Source organism: Primulina tabacum, chromosome 11, assembly GCF_025594145.1.
Source record: "Primulina tabacum isolate GXHZ01 chromosome 11, ASM2559414v2, whole genome shotgun sequence".
NCBI classification, from domain to species: domain Eukaryota; kingdom Viridiplantae; phylum Streptophyta; class Magnoliopsida; order Lamiales; family Gesneriaceae; genus Primulina; species Primulina tabacum.
Window position 1 is genome coordinate 39889370 of NC_134560.1, and position 14038 is coordinate 39903407.

The 14038-nt window shown below is 37.3% G+C and overlaps 2 protein-coding genes and 1 long non-coding RNA gene across 4 annotated transcripts; 1 reads left to right on the forward strand and 2 right to left on the reverse strand.

Moving 5' to 3' along the window:
* The first annotated feature begins 404 nt into the window (after positions 1-404).
* Positions 405-8234, forward strand: LOC142519462 (transcriptional corepressor LEUNIG-like). Of its 2 annotated transcripts, none has more exons than XM_075622491.1 (19): positions 405-640; positions 763-875; positions 1294-1391; positions 1484-1593; positions 2227-2616; positions 2693-2781; positions 3092-3170; positions 3257-3332; positions 3603-3652; positions 4203-4505; positions 4676-4849; positions 5636-5881; positions 5970-6105; positions 6508-6617; positions 6758-6907; positions 7090-7245; positions 7336-7452; positions 7546-7752; positions 7873-8234. In XM_075622491.1, exons 2-19 carry the CDS (start codon positions 844-846, stop codon positions 8014-8016), a joined length of 2667 nt encoding a protein of 888 aa, XP_075478606.1. In that variant the 5' UTR covers positions 405-640; positions 763-843; the 3' UTR covers positions 8017-8234. The 2 variants fall into 2 exon arrangements, with proteins under 2 accessions (XP_075478606.1, XP_075478607.1); XM_075622492.1 differs by having other exon boundaries at positions 405-503.
* Positions 8235-8383: 149 nt separating this feature from the next.
* LOC142517608 (uncharacterized) lies at positions 8384-9609 on the reverse strand. Its single transcript, XR_012813339.1, has 4 exons — positions 9154-9609; positions 8882-8970; positions 8705-8779; positions 8384-8625 (listed from the first exon to the last, which is right to left on the reverse strand). It is a non-coding gene; the product is annotated as an uncharacterized LOC142517608 (long non-coding RNA).
* Positions 9610-10537: 928 nt separating this feature from the next.
* LOC142519151 (syntaxin-32-like) lies at positions 10538-13688 on the reverse strand. The gene is made up of 5 exons (XM_075622086.1): positions 13131-13688; positions 12132-12382; positions 11828-12000; positions 11362-11562; positions 10538-10824 (listed from the first exon to the last, which is right to left on the reverse strand). Exons 1-5 carry the CDS (start codon positions 13360-13362, stop codon positions 10665-10667), a joined length of 1017 nt encoding a protein of 338 aa, XP_075478201.1. The 5' UTR covers positions 13363-13688; the 3' UTR covers positions 10538-10664.
* Between the last annotated feature and the right edge of the window lie 350 nt (positions 13689-14038).

Genomic DNA, 14038 nt, shown 5'->3' on the forward strand with positions numbered 1-14038 from the left:
CTTGCATTTAGTACCACCAATTTTATCAACTATCAATTCAAAGGAGACATGCGAGTAGCCAAAATTTAATCAACCAATACAAATAATTTTCATTGAAGCAAATTTTCCATCTAAAAATAAAGACAAAGAAATAATGATTTATAAGTTTTAGAAATTATTTCAATAAAAAGTATATTTGAAAACTTAAAGGACTCAAACATAATAAATACACTAAAAGACAAGCCCCCAGTAAGCCGAATGACATTTCTACCCACCATGCCGTCAACACCTTCCACAAATATTGAGGTTTCTTTCGCCAAGAAACCCCATGCAGCAGATGTTCCTCATATGAAAATTTGATAAAATCAGAGGGGTAAAATGTCAATATGGGATTTTATTATTACGCAGCAGCCTCTTCAATGCACCACTAAAGTTAATCCTCAGAAGAAAAAGGAAGGAATTTCTTTATTCCTCTGCGAATATATTATCTACAAATCTGTTTCTCTCTTTTTATTCATGAAAATGTACAAAGAGTCACTTTTTTCCTCTTTGAAATACCTAAGTTGGGGTGCTGGCTAGTTTGTATTGTGTACACCTTTGTTCTTTTCTCTGTGCGTTTGTTCTATCAAGAGTTCTTGGTCTTTCCTTCTGAATCTATATGGTGTTGTAATTGTGTGACTTGGGCTTTTGTGTTTGTTGTCTCCTGTTATGTGGATATCGAGAAGTATTTCTTGTAACTATTTTTTTCTGATTTGATCATTTTTTGGATCAAATGTATTACAGAGACCGAAACTTTGGATGTAAAAGGGAAGTTTGTTTATTGGAGATCTGAGTTTAGTATTTTCTGCTACTGGACGGCCAAACATGTCTCAGACCAACTGGGAGGCCGATAAAATGTAAGTTTTTAGTTTCTTGTGTTCCACTAATCTTTTTCCGACATTCCCTTTTGCCTGTTCTTTTCATGTTTTTTACAAAAAGATTTTTTTTTCCCCAAAAAAAATCCTTCATATAAAGATTTCTGTTCTTAAATCGTCTTGGGTTTGTGTATTTGGATACCCAGATTTAAGCTTTTGGGTACTTGTCTTCTCTGTGCCTTTGACCTTTCGTGTGTGTTACTGGGTTTTTGCGTGTGTAGAACTGTGAATGTGATGATTGTTGTTGAGGTTTTAGTTTGCCGGAGAGGGATATTAATGTCAGTCTTCTATCCTGTCTATTTGGTAATTTAGGATATTGTTATTTCACAAGTTGCTGGTGCATCGTTCTCAGTCGGGTTTTGTGTCTTCTTATGGTGATTTTTCGGATCTATCGTTACAGGTTGGATGTGTATATTCACGATTATTTGGTGAAGAGAGATTTGAAGGCTTCTGCTCAGGCATTTCAGGCTGAAGGAAAAGTTTCATCTGATCCCGTTGGTGAGTACTCGGAAAGATGAGCAAAAAGAGTGTGTTCCTTATCTCAGTGTTTACTTCCTTCTAACTAATGGATATTTCTGCCTGTGTTCCAGCAATTGATGCTCCTGGTGGTTTTCTCTTTGAGTGGTGGTCTGTGTTTTGGGACATATTCATTGCCAGGACAAATGAAAAGCACTCTGAGGTTGCTGCATCTTACATTGAGGTTTGCGAAAATGTTCTTCCTGCCAAGATGGATTTATTTTCTCCTTGTTGTATCTGAATCTATCAGAAGCAAACTGTTCTGATGTCAACTTTATTAGAAACCGTTTCACCAAAATTTGAGGTGGCTATGCTTCCCTACTCCCTTTTGGACTGGGTTTTCAAAAAATTCTCTGGTGTTTTTATTTGCTTATGACAAGTAGAACAAACAACTGGTTGACAGACAATGGAACACATTGTTTCACGTTTGTATAGAGTACAATAGATTTCTTGCTTCTCGTGCCCAGATATTTGTCTGCTGTAGGATTTTGTCCAGTTTCTTTAATTTGATTGAGCACGTGTCTTAAGGAGTTTCTAATCAGTACTTTTAACTGAAATCTTTTCAACTGCATTGCTCCCTGTACAACATCACGAGAAGAAAATTTTCTGCACTCTTTTAGTTTTTTGCACATTTTTCTGTGTTCCAATTATCAAAACTATCTCTAAGTGTTTGTATGAAATAGAGCCTTGAACTGTATGCCCAATTTGGAATTCAGACAGCAGTCTAATTGTCTAATTACACGTGTACTTGAAAATCTGTTGGAGACATTATGGTGCTGTAATCCGACCACTAGCTTCCCTTATTTAAAAAATGCAGACCCAATTAATGAAATCAAGAGAGCAGCAGCAGCAGCAGCAGCAACAACAACAACAACAACAACAATCTCAACAGCCACAGCATCCGCAGCAGCAGCAAATGCAGATGCAGCAGCTTTTTTTGCAGAGACAGGCTCAACAGCAACAGCAACAGCAGCAACAACAACAGCAACAACAGCAACAGCAACAGGCGCAGCATCAGCAACAACAACAGGCTCAGCAGCGTCGGGAGGGCGGCCACCTCCTGAACGGCACTGCTAATGGAATTGTTGGAAACGATTCTCTGATGAGACAAAACCCGAGCACTGCCAATGCGCTGGCAACTAAGATGTATGAGGAAAAATTAAAGCTACCTGCTCAGAGGGATTCTTTGGATGAAGCAGCCTTGAAGGTACAAGTTACCCTTAAAGGTATGCATGCATTCATGGTTTAGTTTCAGTTGCTAACATTATGGAATTTATTTTCAGCAAAGATTTGCCGATAATGTGGGTGGGATTTTGGATTCGAATCATGCCTCGATCTTGAAATCAGCTGCTGCAGCTGGCCAGCCTTCTGGGTATGTTCACCAGGATATCAACTAAAGTTTCTCGTTTGTCTGTTCGATAATGTTGAACTGCAAGTGTCTTCCCTCTCTATTTGTCGTCTCTCTTATGTGCAATTGTATGTGTACAAATAAGGAGATTGTATGTATTTGGTTTATGTTTGAAGGAGTGGATGTTGCCGACCTCTTGGTTGTACCTCCAAGATCTGTGTTAGTTCTGATCAGCGTATTGAGACAAAAAAGATCGACGCTTAGTAAATATTCCTGGAATATCAAGTATTGATTTTTATTTCTACATTCTTATGTGAACAAAATCCGTTTTCAGGCAAGTGCTACATGGTACAGCTGGTGGAATGTCTCCCCAAGTACAAGCTCGAAACCAGCAGTATCCAGGGTCTACAGTCGTCAGTATTCTATCCCTTCGATTCTCTTGGGAAATTTTTCTTGTGTTTAGTCTGGGATACCGTTGTTTATACAGTTGCTTAAACAGGAAATCAAGACTGAAATGAATCCAATACTTAATCCCAGAGCTGCTGGTCCTGAAGGGTCTCTAATTGGAATTCCTGGTACTCTTATGCACTTGTCGGTTTTGAGTTACCACCAGTGTTGTATATTTATTTGTATAACAATGTGGATAGGTGGATATAGTTTTTGTTGTTCTTATTCAATATAATGAAGAACAATATGTTTTAACTTATGAGTAACTTATTTAACACATGATAGAAAGGTGAACTCTGCGTACATAGCATATAATCGGAACAAAGTTGTGCCATGGAGCAGTAACTGATTGCATTGCTTACGACATGCTGTAGTTAATTCCATTTCTCTTGTTTTAGGGTCCAATCAAGGTGGTAACAATCTGACATTGAAAGGATGGCCGCTAACTGTAAGTATATTGCTGATGCATTTGTAACCTCTCATTGTTTAGTAAAACACTACATTTGATTATAATGCAGTTTTCAAAGTGCTCTTAAGCTGGTTTTTACCGTGGAATGTAATCCATCGTTGGTTATGATGGTTGGAGGATTTGAGTGGGGTTATCAGACCTCTTTTTGTTCTTCTTCCTTTCAATCTTCTCTAAAATTACTTTTGACCATGCATAATTGTTACAGCATGCGTGGTTTGTGATGCCTTTAACAACAAATTTTTTCATCTCAATCAATATTGATCCCTCAGCTGAATGATTTTACCATTTCTTAGTGGAGAAATCTGAGGTTGAATGACATGGTCAATTTAAATTCTGTTTCGAGGCTCTTAGTTGGTCTAATTACATTTCCATGAGGTTTTTGTCCACTGAGAGACAATAAGCTCTTTTAAATCTTTATTTTTTGAAGGTAGGAATATGAATTAGAAATCCCTTTTGCAGATCTAAATATTGTCAATTGCCTTTTGTTCAGTTCTTTTGCCTGCAAATCTCTTATTCCCTAATTTTGCAGGGTTTTGATCAGCTTCGCTCTGGACTTCTCCAGCAGTCGAAGTCATTTATGCAGGGCCATCAACCATTTCATCAGTTACAGATGCTAACACCTCAGCACCAACAACAGCTTCTGCTTGCACAACAGAATTTAACTTCACCGTCTAGCAATGATGCCGAGAGCAGAAGATTGAGAATGCTTTTAAACAATCGAAGTATGTCTATTGGGAAAGATGGCCTTCCTAATGCTATCGGTGATGTAGTTTCTAATATCGGGTCTCCTTTGCAAGCTGGCATTCGTGCAGATCCAGATATGCTAATGAAGGTGACTTTGCCTCAGTTGATATCTTGGTTCTGCGCTCAAAGTTTGCTGCCTTGTTTTCTTTTTGGTTGACTTACAGCTTTCACAGAATCTCACTCGAAAAATCAAGCCTTGCTACTGATCTCATACGTCCTGGATTGTTTAGTGAAAGAAATCTTTCATTTGTTGTGCAGTTGAAATTGGCCCAACTACAGCAGCAGCAACATAACAATAATCAAACGCAACAGCAACTTCAACAACTCGCTCTCTTGGGTCAGCAACCTCAGAGTTTGAATCACAATCTCCAGCAAGCCGGAAGTGTTGCTGGTGATGGCAGCATCTCAAATTCTTTTCGTGGAAATGATCAGGTCTATTCTTGTCTATTTTCTTGGCAATATTTATTTCATATCCAGTCATATTTTATATTTCATCTACAAAATATATTATTGGATTATTTATCTGTGGCATTTAATTAGCACTTTATTGAACTATTATCAATAATGATTATTGTTTGGTGGATATGAAATATTTTCTGCTTTATTAGCTATTGGATTGAAAATTTTATGCTCAGCAATGTTATCAAGCATGGATAACAATGTATGTTATCTAGTTAGACTACAGAATTTTTTTAAAAATAATAATTAGAAAGGGTGGTAAAACTAAACCTGTGGGTTCCAAAGTGTCATTGTGCACGTTGGACAGTGAATTCGATGGTGGAGCATGCCTTTGATGTTTGTAGATTGTGCTTGGGCTGTTGGGCTCTCCTATTCTGCTAAAGTTGGGCTGAGAATACTTCTAGTTTTATAAAAAAAGAAACATACAGTGATAATAACAACACAATTATCTGCGAGGTCATGCTATCATGTAGAAGGGGCTGACGAATCAATGGTGCTTGGAGATCATGTATGTTGGTACGTGTGATATCGGAACTAGACACGTGAAATATATGGCTAACCCAAGAATAGCAAGGCTTCCTATTTGCCACTGGACAACAAAAGCTATGCTACAGTAGTTATGCCATAAAGTTCTTGCGCCACCAGAAAACACAATTCATAGATATGGTTCTTAATGAGCCGTTACTAAATTTTATGAAATGTATAGTTTGGAGTATGTCTATGTAAAGATTCCTAACGTTGTCTTTTATGAATTTCAAGGCTTCAAAAAACCAGACTGGGCGAAAGAGAAAGCAGCCTGGGTCATCTTCAGGCCCTGCTAATAGCTCGGGAACTGCAAATACTGCTGGTCCATCTCCAAGTTCGGCTCCCTCAACGCCCTCCACTCACACACCAGGTGATGTAATGTCAATGACTGCTTTGCCACACAGCAGCAGTTCTTCAAAACCTGTGATGATGTTTGGAGCTGATAACACCGGTACTCTTACATCTCCATCAAATCAATTGGTGAGAATAGTCGTCATGTTGGCATATTTGGTTGTGTTACTATTTGATAAAAACTGCCGAATTTGTCATTGACATCCAATTTTTGCAGTGGGATGATAAAGACATTGTGCAAGCTGATATGGATCGCTTTGTGGATGATGTTGAAGACAACGTGGAGTCTTTTTTGTCCCATGATGATGCAGATGCCCGAGATGCTGTTGGCCGTTGTATGGATGTTAGCAAAGGTAAGTGAAAGGCTTTGCATTCAAATTCCTCAAGCCTTTATTTTGATTTATTGGGATTTGTGATTAATAAGCATTTTGGAGTTGATTTTTGCCATATCAAGTTGCAGTTTTCTCTTGTCTCAAGTCTGTTAATATGCGCCACGCCCTTGCTTGCTGATACTTCTTTTGGGACACAAATATATTTTCATGTGGATTTCTAAATTATTTACCAAAGATTTATTGTTTGCAATTGATTTTGACCTCTTCCTATTGTTGCTGGTGTGGTTTGATTTTAGTTAGAAGCTATGGGAGTCTAAGATAACTTTTAAAGAAAATGACAAAGTTTGAGTCTTGGAGAGAAATTTGAGTTCTAGTGCTTGCATGGATTTTCGTGTGGTCTGATACGGAGTTTATGACATTCAGGTTTCACATTTACGGAAGTGAGTTCTGTTCGTGCCAGTGCTAGTAAAGTTGTGTGTTGCCACTTCTCATCAGATGGGAAGCTGCTCGCTAGTGGTGGTCATGATAAGAAGGTAAGTGTCAAGAGTCCAGAAAGTTTGGGGACTCAACTAACAAAATTTTTGTCTTTGAACTAGGGAAGCTCAAGGAGCATGTTGCTAATACGAATTTTCTTGCTCATGAAAGTAATCTGAAATGACCTAAATTGTTGCAGGCTATTTTGTGGTACACGGACACTTTGAAGCCAAAATCTACTCTTGAAGAACATTCGTCACTTATTACTGATGTTCGCTTCAGTCCAAGCAGGGCACGCCTCGCCACATCTTCTTTTGACAAAACTGTCAGAGTCTGGGATGCGGACAATGTTAGTTGATGATTAATGTTACTATAACTCGACAAGTGACCATGTCTGAAACTTCTTATCTATACATTATGGACCTGTCATTTCTAGAAGTTCAATGATTAGATCATGTTTTATCATTTATGAGATGTTCTTTTCATTCCATAGAATTTTTTCCTACTTCTTAGTGTTGAGTTGTATCGCAGCCTAGTTATTCACTTCGAACCTTCACTGGTCATTCTGTGGGTGTGATGTCACTGGACTTTCATCCCAACAAAGAAGATCTCATCTGCTCTTGTGATGGTGATGGTGAAATAAGATACTGGAGTATTACTAATGGTAGCTGTACAAGAGTTTTCAAGGTAAAAAAAAATTAATTAAACCAACTTGTATAATCAAACGTATCCGGAGGAAATTTATTTAGATAGACTTTGGTTTCTCTGGTTCAATAGGGTGGCACGGCCCAAGTCAGATTTCAACCCCGTCTTGGAAGATATCTTGCTGCTGCGGCAGAAAATGTTGTATCAATACTAGATGCAGAGACTCAGGCTTGCCGGCATTCGCTAAAGGTCTGTCTTTCCCATCATGAAATTTAGTGATTTTATAAACTATATGCCCTCGATCATTCACAAATGAATTTGCATCTATTGATTTTATTTTAGGGTCACACGAAACCTATACATTCCGTTTGTTGGGACCCGTCTGGTGAGCTCTTGGCATCTGTCAGCGAGGATTCAGTGAGAGTATGGACTTTTAGGTCTGGAAGTGAAGGCGATTGTTTACACGACCTCAGCTGTAATGGCAACAAATTCCATTCCTGTGTTTTCCATCCTACATATTCATCTTTGCTGGTTATTGGCTGTTACCAGGCAAGTCGAATATAATTTTTTTGTAAATGATATATATTCGCCATGAAGCATATATATATATATCATGGACAAATGCCTTCGAGATTAATGTTTCTGAAAGAAACGTTTGTTTATGTTCAGTCAATGGAGCTTTGGAACATGTCTGAAAACAAAACCATGACTCTCGCCGCACATGAAGGATTGATCGCGTCCCTGGGCGTATCAACAGTTGCAGGTTTGGTTGCATCTGCTAGTCACGACAAAATCGTTAAATTATGGAAGTAGTCCATAGATTGTTGTATTCGGGGCATGGCTTGAATCGAAGTTTCTCACCAGTCACCGGCGTAGATGTCCTAATTTGTTAATTGGAACATTATGTAGTTTCATGCAGACTCAGAATTATGAACTTGTACTGTTGATTGTTGTTTTTAAAGTTTCTGGTGTCAGTTCTTTGGACATCCAATCAGCAACCAATTGAATGGAATTTGGGTTTGCTTTTGATAGTTCTAAATGATATAATATACAACGGCATATTAGCAAAAACATTTGGAGCTGTTTCAATCAACGATTACATGTGCCAAATCAGAAGCTCTTATATTTTTTTGATATCCAGTAGTCCAAAAATAACGTCATTTCTTCTCGACATAATACGACATTTTAATACAAGAACCGGACGTGTGTTCTACAATTTGAACTCGAAGTGGTATTTTGGAAGATACATTTTTTAAAAACGAATTCTTATTTATCAGTCAAACGAGAAGCAATTGGAAATGTGAAATCAACTGATCGATAGAATCGATGTACGAAAGCCTATCGTCTCTTCATTCCCCGTCCACGAACCCGGAAAGCAGCTCCCATGGCACATGCAGCAGCATCTCCTTGAGCACTCTCGGACTGCGTTGAAGGATTAAAAGTGTAATGAGAGATCATTTCAAGGGAAATGATAAAGAGAGAGGCCCAAAATTCAAATTACCTTTGGGTTTTTCACAGTCTCGTCGACACTTGAGATCAAGCAATCTGCTTCAGTCGCAGCATTTATGGCATGAATCTATGGAATGGCAATGCAAAGAATAACAAGGACCTGGATATATGATGCATACCAAATAGACCACACCATACCATTTCATAAATCAAAGAGAGCTGAACATACCTTCACAACTGGTGGTTCCCATATAAAGTTGGTAAACGAATCAGCTATTCCACTGGTATTGATGTCTACACCATAAGGTCCACCCTCACCTGTTTACAAGCTCAAAAGTAAAGAAAAAAATGAAAGAGTGATGCATTTTACATAAAAAAAAAAAAAACAGCTGTTTAGGGTAAAAAAATTGACAGTGATAAGCACCGTTCATTTACCTAACGGGTTAATCAATATTGCAATTAAAGTGTGGCATGTAGTATTAAAAACAGATTAAAGCTAACCAGATGGTAAAGCATGTTTCTGTCTCAGCTTGTTCAGAACATCAGTTGCATCAAAACCAGATCCTGAGACTCGGGAGGAGGACAAATCAGAAAGATAAAGGGAAGTCCGGGTAAGAACCAGGACTGAGTGAAGGAAGTGCTATTTCATAAATCATCCATGGTAATGCAACAACCCGGGAAGCTAATCAGACCAGTGCACACTTAAATGAGCCGAGTTCACTGTTTAGCCCGAGCAGTGTGAGAAGACTTAACGAATAAGGAAACCAGCCTGTGTCCTTGCATCATGGACCACCGGAGATTCTGGGCCCATACGTGTGGGAGGTCATGTTTCGAAATCATTAGCATGATATTGAGCGCTCACAGAAGTGATGTGACAAGACCAGAAACAATATAATTTGTGCAGGACATGGACATCTATCCTGCCATGAGGAATAGTCGGACATTGAAAACAAGATCACGATCTACCATTTGAGAGAATGATTCACCTATCACTTTTCACAAACACTCAATGTATACTCTTTATATTTTATATTCTACTTCCAAGATGGCCTTTTAAATATCGTATCTTATTTTTACGAATTTTTGCTGTGGAAATTAAAGGGATTGATTTTATATCTTCTTAATTAATTAAAAATTTTACTTAAGAATATAATTATGTTTCATTTTATACGAAGAAAATTGTTTTCCATGAAATAAAATGAAATTTGTTGTTTTATTTTGTGCTCGTGTTCTCTATATAAATAAATATAATATAGACGACACAATAATTTCAAATATGTAAAGATTTACTCATTGACAAATTTATACGATTATTTCAGTGAGAATGGTGTAAAGAATTAATGGCAGCGGTGACTTGATTGTCGGAAGACAACTTGTACATTGAAAACGTTATCCCTATGGTAACTGGGGAGCTTTTTGGAGGAGACGAAAGCAATGTCAGGAACCCTCCTTGATATTCGTTCCATTACTTCAAAGTAATCAAAGAGACGACATCAGCAAAACTCATATTACTTCAAGTGTTTCGCATTTTAGCAGCATTTTCAATGTAACTCATTTATTATGAATTTCAATGAAATCATATGTTTGCACCATCACCAATACCACTTGAAAATTTATGTATTCTTCTTTAACGCCCTAAATGCAAAATATATTTAAGTAGGATAAGATTTCACTTGCAAATTATATACCAACACCATTACATCCAAGTGTAAGAATTTAAAGTGCCATTCCATAGAGAAAATAAGAACATGAAACAAAGTCTGGATTACCATCACTTAGAAGTGACCATTAGAAAATTTTCTTTTAAGCATCCAACATAAATCAAAATACATGACAATACACATGAATCCCCCAAGCAATTATAAATGCCATTCACACAGGAGAATAATATGAAAAGGTTTTGTAAAATTTAAGACCATCTGTAAAATATAAAAGACATTTTCCGATACAATCATATGAATACACCAAGTCATGTCACTACATATCGTGGGCAGCCGTCTTGACAATATGCATTATGCCACAAAGAAAAGGAATATCATCAGAAAGAAAATCAATACAAAGAATATTTTGATCATCAGCCATCTATTAGATGAAATGCTATTGAGATACTTGAGCAGAGCTCCTTGAGCGCCCTCCACGTTTGCCACTGTGTCATCCATGTTTTCATCAATCCTACAAACATTTCCCCCCCAAGACTTAGATATGCAATCAGAGGAAACAAGCGAACAATTCAAATTGAGATAATTCTTAAAATATATGAATGTAATCCCAATCCAATGGGGAATGAAATGTGCTAGTTAATCATCTACTAATAAATCATTTCATCAATTTTTCGTGCCATTTATCCTACATTCCAATTCAAAATGCATTTCACGCATACGAGTACACAAAGTATTTGAAAGTGAATTTAGGCACACAAAACCTCAAAATATGACGTGATTGCATTTTGCCTACTCTGAATAAAAATTCAATGATTAATGTTTATAACAAGACTAGAATGTCAATGATATCTAATCAAAACCATTATTGCAAAACCTGAAAACAGCTAAATATTGTTGGTTAGACCTAAAATCATGATTATTTATGGTAATTTTTGTAATTTGCTTGGTATGAATCAACATACAAGGCAACCGAGTAAATAGTATTTACTACTAGAATGCTGTGAGCATACATATATATATAAAATAAGCAAATGGCCCTTATGTCAACCTGATAGCAATCTCTCCTTGCTGAGAAACTAAAGTAGCCAGCTGATTGAAGATATTGCCCAGCTCGTGAATTGTTGATTCTACATTTTGAAGAGCCTCTGCTCTACTCTGCATGTAGCTGTCTTGTAGTGGAACCATCTGCTGTTGCTGTTGATTCTGTTGTTGCTGCAATAATGGTCGAGTCTCCCCGTCCACTTGATTTCTGTTACAGGTATCACAATTAAAAAATAAAATAAAATTGAGCCCCGCAAAAGAAACTGTTCACATCTGAGCATGTTATGAAGTTTTTTCGTCAGAAAAAATATATGACCTACATTCAAGTCCTTTAAAGACTATCAAATCACTCAACTGTTCAAAAATACGTGTCAATCTCACGATTTTTTCAATTAAAGGTGCAAAGAAAGGAAAAGGCAAACCAAGAATCCTTGAGATCAACAACTGACTCGAAATACACATCGTGTACTTACTTTGGGAACAGCTGAGATGAAGATTGTGTCCCGCTAACCCATGGAAGAGGGGTAGCAGAGGTACTCGCAGCAGACTTTGCAGCCAAAGGACGCTGGCGAACAAAAGGATTTGCAGGGTTCTTGGAAGCAGAAGAAGAAAATAACTGCCTTCTGTTTTCATGAACCTTCAAGTTCTGCAAAGATACCCCATAAAATGTGATTTGATTCAGAGAGTAGGACAAACAATATTTAAGTAAATATTCGACAACAAAAAAAGGAAACAGAGAAACAGGATATGAATGTTGGCAGCAATTTCTCAGTTCACCTCTGTTCGCATGGTCAAAACTTCCTTGAACTCCTTTGTGGTGGTCATTAATCGATTTTTCAAATCATCTACAACTGTGGTAGAATGACTGGTGGTATCACTGGATGTATTCCCAGTTTCATTACGTGAATTGCTGAGAAGCTGGAGTTCTACTACAGCAGAGTTAAGTGCAGTTATGTCTTGCTTAATAACAGCTGTTATCTCCTGGATTTCCACGGTGGGGTCGTCAAAAACCGAAGTCCTCTTAGCCACTACGGTATAAAGGATTTATCAGTTTGATCAGGCCACTACATAAATATGAAGGGACAATTTTTTAAAAGGCATCATAGTCCTCTCGTATACATTTCAATACATAGGAAAGGGCTTTTTTAAAAAACAAAACACACAGTTGGTCTCCTGGGGATAATTTTCTCTAATTTATAAAAGCAATATCACAAACTAGAAATATAGGATTTTCAAGCATAATAAGAAAAACAGGATAGACAGTGGTCGCTGATATAGAAGTGTGTATAGGCGAGCACATTTATATTCAGCTTCATTAAGTTTTAAAACCACGACTGCCGTGATTTTTGCCATGTGATTGACGCAAAAGTGTAAACCTGCGGCCAACCAAAAATGGTGGTGCAGTTGATATTCCAGGTTTACAAAAAATAAATGTTAACTTGAAGCAAGATATATTATTTTTTTTGCATTTAAAGAGTTCTTTAAAATCATCATCCAGAAAATTAAATTTGTGGGGGAACTAAAAACATAATGATCCAATTGCCATTCCCACAGCTTCCTATTCTTCAACCGCACCACCAAATTTAAGATGCAAAACGAAAAACAACCAGCAATAGTACAATAAATATATATTATAAATCAAATAGACCTCTCAGTCATGTATAAAAGTATGCACGAGGAATCCATAAATCACTGTCATACACGATCGAAGCAGCATCCCAATATTTAAAACAGCCATTATCGATAGGGCAAGAAACCCAAAATCCAATCACTCACATTTTGCAAGCTTAGATAGCTTTTGCGATGTCTGGTGAATCCCAAGCCCAATCTTCGACGCTCTGCGATTGAATTCCGATTGCACAGCCACCGTGGACCGAGGTTCCTCGAGCTTCGATTCGCTACTGCTCGGCCCATTCTGCGAAGATGGTGACTTCTTTACCCTCTGCGCTATCCCCAAAAATTCCTGCGTCCGATCCCGGATCGACGCATTCCCACTCTTCGCCCGCATTCTTGCAACACAATAAGATCAAAATCTCAAGACCCAGATGAACACAAACATTAATATCAACAAATAAATTCCCCCGGAAATTCAAGTAAATTAAGCAAGTAACTGGGCTGATAATTAACAGATCTTAAACCCTTCGATTCGGTAAAAAAAGCCAAGAAATCGGTATAATCTACATCCCATGCAACTGGGAACGAATCTACGATCCAAATGAAAAAATCACAGCGAAAATTTGTGCGCGGGTATTGTCGTTCTCTTTTAATAATTGTAGCACAAGGGTGATGACAATGCCAGATCGATTTCCATATTGCCAGATCGTTTATTCGGGAAACGCCAATTGTACCCTCGCTGTTTGTTGCATGTTTTGAAAAAAAAATCAGAAATAGTACGAAAACAACCATATGGGTGATTTATTTATTTGTTATCGAATTATTACGGGTCAATCCTATCGATATTCACAATAAAAAATAATAATCTTAGCATAAAAAGTAATATTTTTTCATGGATAACTCCAACAAGAGATCTGTCTCCCAAAATACGACCTGTGAGACCGTCTCACACAAGTTTTTGCCCAATTTTAAATTACCTTTTTAGTTAACTATTTCTTATTTTTTAATTATTTAGTGATCTAATAATTAAATTACCAAATAAATTATAATTTTTCATAATATATATTTTA